At 46.7% G+C, this 12751-nt stretch overlaps 1 protein-coding gene across 2 annotated transcripts in view; it reads right to left on the bottom strand.

Annotated features, from left to right (window-relative positions):
• The window catches only part of LOC117582814 (protein phosphatase 1 regulatory subunit 12B), a 30303-nt gene extending 18081 nt beyond the window's left edge, over nucleotides 1–12222 (bottom strand). Inside the window, exon 1 of one of the 2 annotated variants that reach the window (XM_034270849.1) lies at nucleotides 11995–12222. Coding sequence is in view for 1 of the 2 variants with exons in the window: in XM_034270848.1 (XP_034126739.1) it covers nucleotides 4716–5120 (405 nt within the window). In the remaining variant the exon portion in view is untranslated. Of the gene's footprint in view, nucleotides 1–4715; nucleotides 5150–11994 lie in introns of those variants that run through there. The other variant, XM_034270848.1, reaches the window with a different exon arrangement.
• Nucleotides 12223–12751: the final 529 nt, after the last annotated feature.

Here is a 12751-nt window from a genome sequence, read left to right as displayed (position 1 = left end):
TACCACACACTCGTCCAGCGGCCACCCACATGGCTGAAGGCAAAAGTTGGACTCCTCCACCCGATTGCAAATGGGGTTTTGTGCTCAATTAGCCACTGACGCTCATTTGGGCCAACTTTTTGATGATGACTAAAAACCTCAAACCCTTTTGCCCTTAATTTAACTGAATGGCAATGGCAATGGCAATGGCAATGGACAGTGGGCAGTGGGCAGGGAGTAGCTGCCGCTGACTTTTATTTGGACATTTGTGTGAAGCCATGGCGTTTAATTAATTGTATTCCGACATGCAAAACTGTCGAAAATTTCGCCCGATCACATGCAAATGTCAGAGAGAGGTCAATGGAGGTAGGCGGCGAGCGTTCAATGAGCCAAAAGACTCCAGCACTGATTGCATTCTAGTTCGCGAGTATCTGGGCTGTTGCAGCAATTTGCTTTACCTGGTTGGGCAAACAGCCGAACGATTAATTAAAAATTCAAATGACTGCAACTGAAGTTAAATAGATATTGTGAAATAATCCGACTGTCCAAGGGAGGCAAAATCAAATGAATGGCTGGCAGGCAACCAAGGAGCGAACGATTGAACGAGGGCAAAAGCTACTACGTTGAATAAAATGGAGCAGGAGAAATGCAAACTTGTTCGACGTCATTTTTAATGAATTTTCAACAAAATGTGCCAAACGTGTTGAGCGTCGGCAAATGGAGGGCAAGAACGAGAGTAAAAATTGCAATTAAAATTACCAAGCGAATGCCGGAGTCATAGCACACGGCGTGTGCTGCGAACCAAGCAAAAGAACGAACAGAACGCGATGCCAAAGGTACAGCAGAGAGAAGGGAGAACCAAATTGATAATAATTTGCACACTGATTGAAGCAAAAGCAAACTGCCAGAAAAAGAAAGATCTGCGAGTGGGTGTAATTAAAAAAATTTCACTGCCACCGAAGGTCAATCCAATCAATCGAAACTAATGGAAAAAACTCTACAGATACGACGGAATACATTTTCTAAACTGTTGCCATTCTTCAAGCATTCAAAGTTTAGCTTGGGCTGGGGGTGGGGTGGAGGGGGAGAAAAAGTGCGTACAGAATTTCAAATTAATTTTCCACGACAACTTTGCAACCACTCGAAGAAGTAAAAGCCAGCACAGAGCACAGAGCTGCTGCTGCTTTGTGATTTCCACAGAAGACCTCCGCGAAGACCACACAGAATTCCCACTCGCATTTCCCACTGCTCCGACATACCCTGTAGAACTGAGTGCCCGAAAAGGGTTTAAGGCTGCAGTCTGTCATGCAAATCCCTTGCTGTAGCTTGCAGGGCATGGCCTGGGTTCAGCATTCCTTTAGTTGTTTTGCTCTAATACTATTTGCAACAAACAAAAGCCAACCCATGCCTTGGCTGCCATCTCCTGTGGCTCCCAGAGCTAAAATCAACTTCTGCAGCTGACTTTTGAGCGAAAACTTTTGCTTAAAGCTGTAAAGGCTGATGGCCAGGCTGTCGTGCTGGCTGGATGCTGGATGGCTGCTTGGCTGTGTGGCTGGCTGACTGAATTTCTGGATAACTGGCCGGCTGCCGGTTGCCGGTTGCCGGAGGGGCCGCAAATCTTAAGTGAAAATAAATAATTCACACCTGCAGCAATCTGGGAAGCTTCGGCTCGAAGCCTCGATGGGCTGTGCAGGGCATTGCTGGGGCAGGGCACACATAGATAGACATACAATTACCAACTTGCGGTGTAAAACTTCAGTTTCGAACTCTTGGCTAAATTGCGGTTTAAACTTGAAGCCGGCAAAGGTAACGAGAGACAGAGAGAGAGAGTGAGAGAGCCACCAGTGACCGAGCCGACCCTGGCGCGGAGGTGGCACAATTACGCCATTAACATTAACTAAAGGAAGAGGCGGTGGCTCTGGTGGTAAAAGAAAGAAAAAAGCTGGGAAAACCCTGAGAATAGCAAGGGAAATACACTTGCACAGAGGCAGCAGCAAACAATGCTAGGAGCCAAAAAGTTTTATTTTCTAAGAAATTAAGACTTAATTGGTAAAACCAGCAACAACAACGAAACAATAAAGACGCAGGACAAGATATTGAAGTGGGAGGGAGGAAGGGTGGTTGGGTGGTTGGGTGGTTGGGTGGTCGTGCCATGAAAAACCAACATCAATGAAAAGTTTAAGCAAAACAATAGCAGGCAAGTAAACAAAGTCGATGAATGTTGCCTGAGTGCCCTCTCAGACCCACAAGAAGCTCAAAAGCCACCAAAGATGTGTACTACCAGTGGTAAGTACATACACACAAAAGCCAATGCACTGAGCCAAAAATTAGAACTAGTTTTCGATATTTTCCAAGTCCAATTGGAGCTGAAAGTTTAAAGTTTCGAAAAGAAAAAATATTAAAATGAATTAAAATCAAAGTAATTTCTCCCTCTTTTCTCTCAGTGTTTATTCTTTTGTGTGATTGTATAAGAAGCTTTTGCTGCTCCGTTCGAAAGTGCCCGGCAATAGTTGTTACTCATACGCCATGTTGAACACAGTAATAATATCGACAGCACAAAAAACCAATAAAGCGAACACAAAGACAAACCCTCGAGTGAAGTCGAGACAATTTAAGAGTGCTCCAGCCATAATTACATCAAAAAATAAATACATATAGACATTTATACATTAATTTCTAACTACGAGAAATGAAAACGCGAGGCAAGCATCAGGCAAGTGAAAAAAAGCCAACAGCCAAAACAAATACGCGCTGTTTAATTATTCCACAGAACAGAGAAAAAGAGAAAAAATAAGTGTACACTCGGCAGAATCCAGAGAGCCAGAGACGGCAAATTAAAGACATTAAAACTTTTAATAGCTTAGGCGGCCTTATCGAGGCTGACACCAGAGCACCACAGAAATAGCGATAGAGAGAGAGAGAGGGAGTGTGGGGGGAAGGAAGACAGCCACAGACATGCAGAGACAAGAGACAAATTAAAACATGTCTTACAGGCACAGAGATATAACAGAATAAACAGCCAGGGCAGCAATAAGCAGAGTAAACAACAATATCACAGCAAAACGAACATTAATAATATCCGTCAGCAACTGGCGGCGTAATTACATTCACATTTACATAAGTCTAAAGCATTTTAGCTCTCTTACCTGAATTTAAATGCAGGATTTAAATAATAGAAACATTTACCTGAGGGAGACACTGACAGTGCTTGCAGTTTTTTGTATATTTTCATCAAGGCAAAATGTAAATACTTTCTCGCTGATTTGAAGAACTTATAGTACACGAAAGCACCAACTACATAGCGCATACGCACCGTTACCCAGCAAATAATATTGCAAAAACAAATTCTTTCCGCCCATTGGCCTAGGTTTCATTTGTTTTGTCAGCCTGGCAGCCACTGAAACTGCGGTCATGTTGTCGTTGTTTATGGGGCGCACATAAAATAGGCGGCACAAGTAAGTAATAATCGCCAGCATTTGCCATATTTCACAGGCAAATAAACTGGTTTCCAGTGCGTAAAATGGTTGGCATGGGCTGGAATGGGTGGCCACGCGCAAGGTTAGGCAAGCGAAATGTCATTTAGCAATTACATAACGAAGCAAACTGCCGCAGGGCTGGACCGGGTGGCTGGCTGGTTGACGGGCATTTCTCATTTAAGTATTTGCGCAAAAAAGTCTCTCGCGAACATTGCGCAATGCCAATGCCAATGGCCGGGCAATTTCACATCAAATTTGGCGTCAATATCAATTACCAGAACGAAGGCACGTCAACTGTCCGGAAATGAAGGCATTTGTCAGAGCTCACAATTGGGCACTGTCGGAATAATTGCAAAACTAGCAACATCCACGAAATTACGGGTAGGAGTAGGGGAACCTGCCGCAAGACTCTGCCAATGCTCTGCCAATGCTGCAGAAGGAGGCCTTGAAAATTTATCTGCGTTCAATTAAAAACTTTTCAAATTTCAATTAAATGTGAAATTGGCATATTTAGCCGAGACGCTTGACGAGTGAGAGCGAAGGACCAAACCGGACGAAATGGAATCAAAATTCTGTAAACGAAAGGGAATGGAGAGTGGAAGTGGAGAGCCAAAGGACCATTTACCATTTCACCATTCACCATTCACTTCCTGGGCATAACTAAGCCTGGGGGATTATTTTGTCAATTTTAAATGTCCTGCCATTTACAGCATTCAAATTCAACTCGCCTTTTGTTATACCCCAGCTTGTTGTAGAAATGTTTATGAAGCAATTAGGGGCTCTGAACTGTGAACAATGCGCTGAAATGACTGCAACGGAAATTTAAAGACACCCAGAACAGCCCTAACCCACAAAATCCAATTGGTTGGGGCAGAGACTGAGGCTGAGGCTGAGGCTGAGACTGAGGGCAAGCGGCAGGAAGTCGGGCAAAGGCATCGAAAGGGTTTCTGTTTTGGCCTTAACCATTGTGCCGGCTCATCGTGACTGCAAAAAGATTAAAATCTTGTTACGCCTTTGCCTGATTTGGGCTTTTGTTGAGGCACAAAGATGACTTGGCTGGCTGGCTTTTATTTTCGTATCGGAGCACTCTGCATTCGTCCCTCCCTTTGGTGAAGTCAACTCTCTATGTTTTTGCCATGACTGCTGCCTGGTCTGGCCATTATCAGGCTCAGCTGCCTCTTATACACACACTTGAAGTTTCTGCTAGTTTTTGCCGCTGAACCTTAACAAGTGTTTTAGGGGGGAGGACTTTCATCTTACCTTGTCGCGCATCTGGGCTAACACTAGGACAATGTCGCCGCGCTGACACGCATACATAAGACTGCTGCAGCCCTCGGCGAGACGTCTTTTTATGGCCGCCGACTGTGACACTGAATCCTGCCTGAATGCTGCTTCGACCAATGATGGCACTGGCACTGGTAGTGGCTCTGTTTCTGGCACGTCCACTCGAACTTCCGCTGCCGCATCCGTGTCCGCATCCCGGCTGTTGCTCGGCATAGCAATGACTTTGTCTGGCTGCTGCTGCTGCTGCTGCTGCTTGTGCCTGGCGCGTGTCCGACGTGGCAGTGGACTCTCGAATTGCAAATGCTTTTTCGCGGCCTTCAGACGAGGCGGTTTGACCGGTCCCTGTGTAGGTCCCTGTCCATGACCCTCTCCCTGTTCCATTCCCAAACCCGTCACGCGCTTCACTTCCGGCTTCGGACGCTCCTGCATCCTTTAATGCGGTTTATATTTGTGTTTGTTTCTTTTTCTACACTTTCTGCTCTTCGTATACTTGTCTTTGTGTTGGCTGTCGCTAGTTTTTTTACTCATTTTACGCTGCTTTGATGCATTTTCAGTATCCACACTTTGCCACTTGGTTGGTTTTTGTTTTTGCCCACAGAGCCGCCTCGATGCTGGCTGCTGTCTCCTGCCACCTCTTCTATGTATAATTGAACACTAATTTGTTTGCTCACAACTGCTTGGTTATGGCTTCCTTGATGCGGGTCCTGCCCTGCCGCCGATAGTTTGCGGTTGACGCTGACAGTTTTGCTAGTTCAAAGTAAATACATTTTGGGCTTTTGAGCGTAAACGGAAGTGGCGGAAGTGCGCGTGCAACTAAGAGTCTCTGTGTGTCGCCTCTCGCGTCCCGCGTCCCGCGACCCGCGTGTGTGTGCTAATATGCGCACGGCTTTCAGTCGAACGCCTTTTAAATTTTCAACGGAACGCGCGGAGTAGCGCGTGCAGCAAGCCGCAGCAACGGGGCTCGTCAATAATTAATTTCGGTTTTTATCAAAGAGTGAGCAGCACACACACACACACACACACACTCATGCTGGCTGACTGGGGAATAACTCGTCGGTCGACAGCGAAATAGACAGCGAGTAGCGAGAAGCTCCAGCTTCAGCTTCAAATCCCCACACACACACACACACACACACATTCCCTCTGTGTGTGCTGCGTGACGGGGGCGTTGACAGGAGAAGGCGGCCCAACGTTGCTTACATAAAGTATGCCATGAAAAATTCAATGTCCCCAGCATTTGATTTAGTTTTCCCTTTTCCACACACACACACGCGACTCCGGCGCACATTTCACGCGATATCAAAGTGAATTTCTGGCTGTTAAATCGCGCGGAAAATAGTTTCCAAGCAACACTGACAAATTCGTTTGCTTATTTTTGGCCACAAACTTTTTAGTAATCATTTGAATGCGTTCAAGGTGCTTAAGCGTTGAAGCAGCAGCCGCTTAATGGAACCGATCAAAAAAGGGAAAAAGGAACTCTGCGAAAACCTATCGAACTGATTGCAAAACCAAAATTAAATTATATAAACACAAGAGCGCGAAAGTGAATGGAATTGGAATTGGGGAATGAAAGCGGGAATTGGGGAATGGTTGAATGGGATTCGGATTCGAATTCGAGTGCGGATTGGGATTGAGCAGGCGCTGCATTGATGGCATTGGCGATTGCCGCAGATTAAACTGGCAACGGCTGCGGCTTATTCCGAGTCTGTTTCCCAGCTTCGATTGTTGCCTTTCAAGCGATTTCCTCTTCCTCATCCTCATCCAGCGCCGCACTGGATTTACATTTCATTTGGCAGACAAGGCGGCTGGCCGCTGCGCTGTGCTGCGCCTCTTGATGATGATTTTGGTAAGGTTTACGAGGCATTGAACAGCCACAGCAATGGCGGCAATGGCGCAGACGAAGAGAGAGCGAGTCGGGCGGGCTTTTAATAAATTAATAATAAAAAAATAACAAATAAAAACGAAGCAGCAAAAGCAGCAATTTACAGCAACAGCAGAAGTTTCTCTGATAAATGCAATAAAATTTTACTTTTTTTTTCGCTTTCAACAAAAGGCAGTTGGAAGTTTGAGTCCATTAGCTGGGGGGGGGAAGGAAGGGAAAGGGCATGCCAAAAAACGATGATAAAGCAATCATCAGAGAAACGAAAGTAACGAAGCAACTTGCTAAGGCAATCGAGTAAATTTGGAAATTGAGTGGCAGCCAAGAAGTGCAAATGGGGCAGAGGCTGGGGCCGGACCCACATTATTGCAGAATAGCAATTAAACTGCAGCTGGCACACACGCACAAACAGCAGTCATTACAAATAGTCCTCTGTGTGTGTTTTTGGGCAAACTGTGGATATGGGCATCTCATAATCATTAAACTATTTTATGGTGTTGCCATAATTATTATATTATTAAGTACCACAGCATTTGTCTTGCACGCAATGCCAAGAATTTCCACAAGCAATGCCCCCCGAGCCATGATGTGTCTGCTGCTGTTGTTACAGTAGTTGTTGCAGCTGTTTATAAATGATTAAACCTGGCCCACGTTGCGCCAGCCAGGAGTCTGAAGAGCCGGCCCCTTGTCGCATGTATCTTTGCGGGCACACACAATGTCTGTGATTGTGTGGCGGCGGCAGCCTCAACTATTCAAGTGTGTTGGTGTGGTTTTCCTCTACACCAACTCTGTTTGTGGGTGCAGATATCTGACTGTGTGCGCTGTGTGTGTGTGGATGCTGTTAAACGCAAACTTAGCCGCTTGGCAAATAAACATTTTAGCAAATTTACTACCAAACTGACAGCTGTCAGCTTTATAACCACCATCAAACAATAGCAACAACAAGCAGCAGCAGCAGCAGCAGCAGCAGCATGTGGGGAAATGTGTTGGCAAAGGTGTGCCCACACCGCAGCAGTAGCAGTTAGTAGTGGTATTTGCCCAGAGAAATAACAGGGAGAGAAAGAGAGAGAACAGCGACAACTAAATACACACATACACCGAGGAAGGTAGCTAAAGTAGCTAAGCACACAACAACATTACACCACACACACACATGGACGTTGGGCTACTGCTTCGGCTTGTGCTGCCAGGCAGTTTCACCCACTTAACACTTCATTGAAAACCCACTCAAAAGCCACTCCACCCACACGAGTGCCACGACGTCCGTGAGGCTCTCTGCCCTGCACAGCCGTGCAAATAAACGTTTCCCTGTGTGTATGCGGATTGGATTGTGCTCGACTATTTTTCCCCCTGCCCCAACTTTATGTGTGTTTGTCACTGGTGCTAGCTGCTGCCAGCCGCTGGGAGATGGCGCCACTGGTGCAGCTGCTTTATGATCCGAATGGGGAGAGCGAAAAGTAACATTCTCCGTGGCAAAGACATGCCAGTCAGCTAATTTTCCCAGAGCTCAAAGCATTCCAGCCAGCTCCTGCCTTAGCCGACAGAGAGCGCGAGCGTGCGCGTTTACTGTCCACCGTTAAAAAAAAAAACAACAACATAAAAATCACACAAAATGTTTGACATTTTCCTGAGAAATTTTGCTAGCTGCTGCTGGCTGCCACTGCTGCTGCTGTGGTGCGTTTCAGTTTCCGTTTTGGCCACATCCCCTTTCGGGACCGTCAAGTGCAGATCTTTTTCGCGCACGGTATTTCGGGGTTAATTACACAAAATTTTGCACAAAATTTATATTAAATTAAGAAAACTCGAGTCGCTCTTTGGCACTGCACTGGACGGGGCAAGCGGGCAAGCGGGCAAAACGGGGAGCACACAGGCTCTACTGGAATCCACTGCACAACTGGCTGCCGCCGGCACACAGGTGTGTCCGTGGCACGGTGTGAGTGCGTTTCGTATGGGGCAACTGGACGGGTGGTTACACTGGTCGTTGTAGGGGTATGTGTCTATTGTGTGTGTGATGTGTGGTCGGTGCATGCTCCGTGTTATTGTGTTGGACGCCACAGTTGCCATGGCAATGGACAGTGAGCGAAATGGCCACTCGGCGGGACATGCGTCGGTGCTGGCTCTGCTCGTTGCTCAGTCCTTTGCGTGTCAGGAGTAGTCCAATCAGCGGGGCAAAGTTTACAAAAGTTTGGTGGCATAATTGGGTTAATACCCCTGCCATTTATTGGTTTTCGATTCGATGGAAATCATGGCCAGGCACAGGGTGGGTTGGTCCTCACAGTGCCCCAGTGCTTAATGCAACATTGGTGCACTTGATTTACGTGCTACAAGTTGCAGTGGTGACGCAAACTGTCAGCTACATGAAAACGTTTCTGGCTTTGCTGCCAAAACAAAGGACTTAACTGCCCTGACACACTGAGGGTTAAACGTTTAAATTTCAATTAAGTCGAAAGCCCCACACACACTCCACACTCCACACTCGACTCTTCACTCTTCACTCAGTCGAGACCCCATCAGCTCCATCAGCAACAGCAACAGCAACAGCAAAACGTTACAGCTCATAAATTTCTTGACTTGTGTCGGGATGTGTTAGTTTGGCCGACATTCTCTGCTGCCACTCGTGGCAATATCAGCCAAAGCCAAAGCCAGAAAAAAAAAACCTTACCCCACCACTCGTGGGGATACGTCAAAGGCAGGAGAGTGCCAGAGCAGAGCAAAGCAGAGTTGAGCTGCTGCCCGAGGGAGCAGAAGCAGCAGTAACCCTGGCTAAGGCGGCCAGTCACTTAAATGCCCCAGAAATAAACTGAAACTGCGCACAATGTGCACAAGTTAAGGCAACTTTTGGCAGCTGCATTTGAACACTCACAAAGGGCTCTAGAAAAATGTGAGCCAAACGAATATTGGATGCACTTACTCTAAAGATGATTGGCAGATGATTAAGGAGTATCTTTGAAGGTTCTGCCATGCGATGCTCTGAAGCAATCTTCAATGAATCTTCAGTAATAAAAAAGGCAAAGGTTTATCCTTATCCTCTGGCTGCGTAGGGCACACGTTTTTTTGGGGCATGCTTGAGGCGTGGCCACAGCGCTGACATTCTCCGGGCAGCTCGCTGCAGTGCCTTTAATTAAAGTGGAGCACCATCTCTGACTGCCATCCCAGCCCTTTGCTTGTGCCCCATGATTATCTGGCTGCCCCACCTGCCATCACCCTGCCCACATATGCGTGCTGCGGCTTATGCATTTATGCGACTGAACCTGGCATCTCATTGTGGACTCTTGTACTGGCTCTCATACCCGGACCTAAGCCCACGCCCTTTGTCGACTCGTACCCCCGCATTGTCTACTTGTTGATGATGTTCTAGCCAGAGCTGGCACATGGAGAAGCATTTGCATGTTGGTGCCAAGCGAAAAACAACAGACACCCGCATACCAGTCACACTCGCTCAGTCATACACTCGACTCGACTCGGCCTAGTAAGACACATGCGAGGGACTCGACTCTGTTTGTTTTTGCCTGTCCTACCTACCTAGTGCTGGGTTTTGCTGCCTTCTTGGGTTGTTCGGGATGTTTCGGGGGTGCTGTCAAGTTGTCAGTTGTTGGACTCAGGAACAGAGCCAACTATGACTGCCCGGGTGGATGACTTAAAAGCTCTGACAGGTGCACTCAGGCACGCACTTGCCGCATGCATATACCGTCGCTACTTTGTTGTGCTAATCCTATTGGCACGATGTTGGCATACTCCATCAGCAACATTGTACCGTGTATATTCATAGCCCAATTCATGCACAGCACAACCTTTAATCCCCCCGAACACCTCCATCCAACCCAACCCAGCCAAGCTGTCGCTTTGTTGCTCGCTTCATCAGTCACTTTCCCGCAGGACAGAGTGGCAGAGTTTCCACTGTCTGACAGATGCGTTGTCAGTTTTTCACCTTCATTTAGCCTTCCATAATTGGATCAAAGCATAATAATTACATAGATCATTGGCCCGCAGTGCTGTTGCACTTTCCACCGCATAAAGTCCCCCCACAGCGAGCTGACTTAATTGAACCAAAGGGCAGGGCAGGTGGCAAACTAAAAGATTAATTATCCCTTGCATGCAGCACACACACTGGCAGTTCCCACTGGCTGCGAATTCCCCGGTGGGTAGCGGCATGCCAAGTGCTGATTTCACTTAATTGCTGACACCTTTCGATGGGGGGTTCAATTGAGACCCGCCGGCGGGTATCTCTTTCTGGCTGTGTATCCTTTGGCGTTGCATCTTTGCACTGGCGACACAATTAATTTGCCCTGCCAGAGACATTGCAATTAAATGTTTTTCATTAACTCGGAATGCCCACACCTCCCACCGATCCACCCGCTATCGAAGCCGCAACAAAGGCGACCGACCCATGCATCGCTAAGCGGCTTTGTCTCATTATCTTCAAGGTGCACCACCGCACACGTATGTAAAGGGCTAGCAAATTAAGTGTTTCAATTCCGTTGAGATTTTCATGCCATTTCCGCTCACACACACAGACACAAAGTTCTTTGGATTTTGCACTACTCTGGTAGGGGTTTATGGTGCGTATCGCCATGAAAAATAGTTAACAGCATTGAAAAGCTTTTAGCTGAAATGCGTTGCGAGCTCTCCGACTAAAAAGTTCCAACCAGAAGCCTGAGACAGACTTTGCCCTGCCTCTTCACCGTCTCGTTTAATGCGTGGCAAATAAAATTATTTTAGATTTTATGCTCGGCACACCCATGGCCACAACAGCCCAAAACCAGGTGATAATATCGCACTAAACGCCTCTGCACATCTTGGCTGTGCTTTAAATTCCCTGCCACAGAGCGTGCCCCATTTGCAACACACAGAATTTTGCAACATACTTATCGGGCATAAAGCGGGCAGCTAGGGAGGGAGGCAAAAGTTTAAACTGTTCACAATTTTGCTTTGTTTTTTTTCGGACCAGCCTTCGTCCCACTTTCCCCAAAACAAAAAAAACCGAAACTTTTATGAGAAATTGCAGCGAGCACAATAAATATTTCGGTTGTGTGTGTGTTTTCAAAATATGTATGCCGAATTTTGTGTGTAAATACACAAGTTTCTTCTTTATTTTTTGTGCCATAAATTTTATTAGCATAAAATTCATAAAGCGCTTTTCAAAGATTTTTTCTCTCTGTGTTAGCCCAGCCGCCAGCTAAATTGCTGCGGCACAGAAGCTTAAAGAGAGCACCCAAAAAAGTGAATTAAATGAGGATTGGAGAGTTGTTTAAAGTATTCGTCGGATAAGCAAGACTTAGGGACATAATTCCTGCTGGTTTTGATTTGGAAAATAGCTTAAGAATATCTTACCCTCTTTTAGTTCTGCATTCAAGCATTTTAATCACTTTTACTTACTCTGGGAAACAGCTTAAAGCTCTCCTTAAAGATCTTCTCGTTTGGAATCTTTCTTCAGTATGTTGGCATCCACACCGCACCACCAGACTCCAGCCGCTCGTCGGTTGTATTCACTGGTAATTGCTTTTCCTTTCAGACATAGTGTGGCAGGATTAACGCTTTCTCCGTCGTGTGTGTGGTACGGGCTGTGGATGTGCCACCTGTGTAGCTCCTTCCAACCAACAAAAAAAAAACTCCAAATGAATTTCGGCAACGGAGACAGAGCGCGACTCCGGCGAATGAACGAAAGTCTGCCGCTGAACTGGGTGGAAAAAATCGGGAAAAACCGCAGCCCATGCGAGTGGCAGGAAGAATGCAAAGCAAAAAGCTGGATGGGATGTAATGTAAGAGGAGGAAGGCAGGCTGGCTGGCTCTTCTTTTTGGACTGCTTTGGGCACTAAGCCTGCAAGCTTGCAGGTAGCAGGTGCGACTACGATGACTACGATGTCGACGCGTCGCGTTGCTGGCCAACTTCGAATCCAAACTGACCGCAAAACATTTGCACTTTGGACTTTATGCCAAAGATGGCTGTGGCGGCGGCTATACTGCCCAGACGACGTCGACGGCTACGTCAGCTGATGCCTCAGCGCCAAATAATAACAATAAAAAACCCAACCAGAAGGCAGTTAAAACCAAAAACGCGAATCGAAAGCAGAGCCTACTGCAATGCAAATGTGTGTGTGATGGTGTGTGTGTGTGTAGGGCAGAGGCGCAGTGT

The sequence above is a fragment of the Drosophila guanche genome, unplaced genomic scaffold, assembly GCF_900245975.1.
Source record: "Drosophila guanche unplaced genomic scaffold, DGUA_6, whole genome shotgun sequence".
In the NCBI taxonomy this organism is placed as follows: domain Eukaryota; kingdom Metazoa; phylum Arthropoda; class Insecta; order Diptera; family Drosophilidae; genus Drosophila; species Drosophila guanche.
The sequence above is the reverse complement of the archived record's forward strand: the minus strand, read 5'-3'. Positions and strand labels throughout refer to the sequence as shown.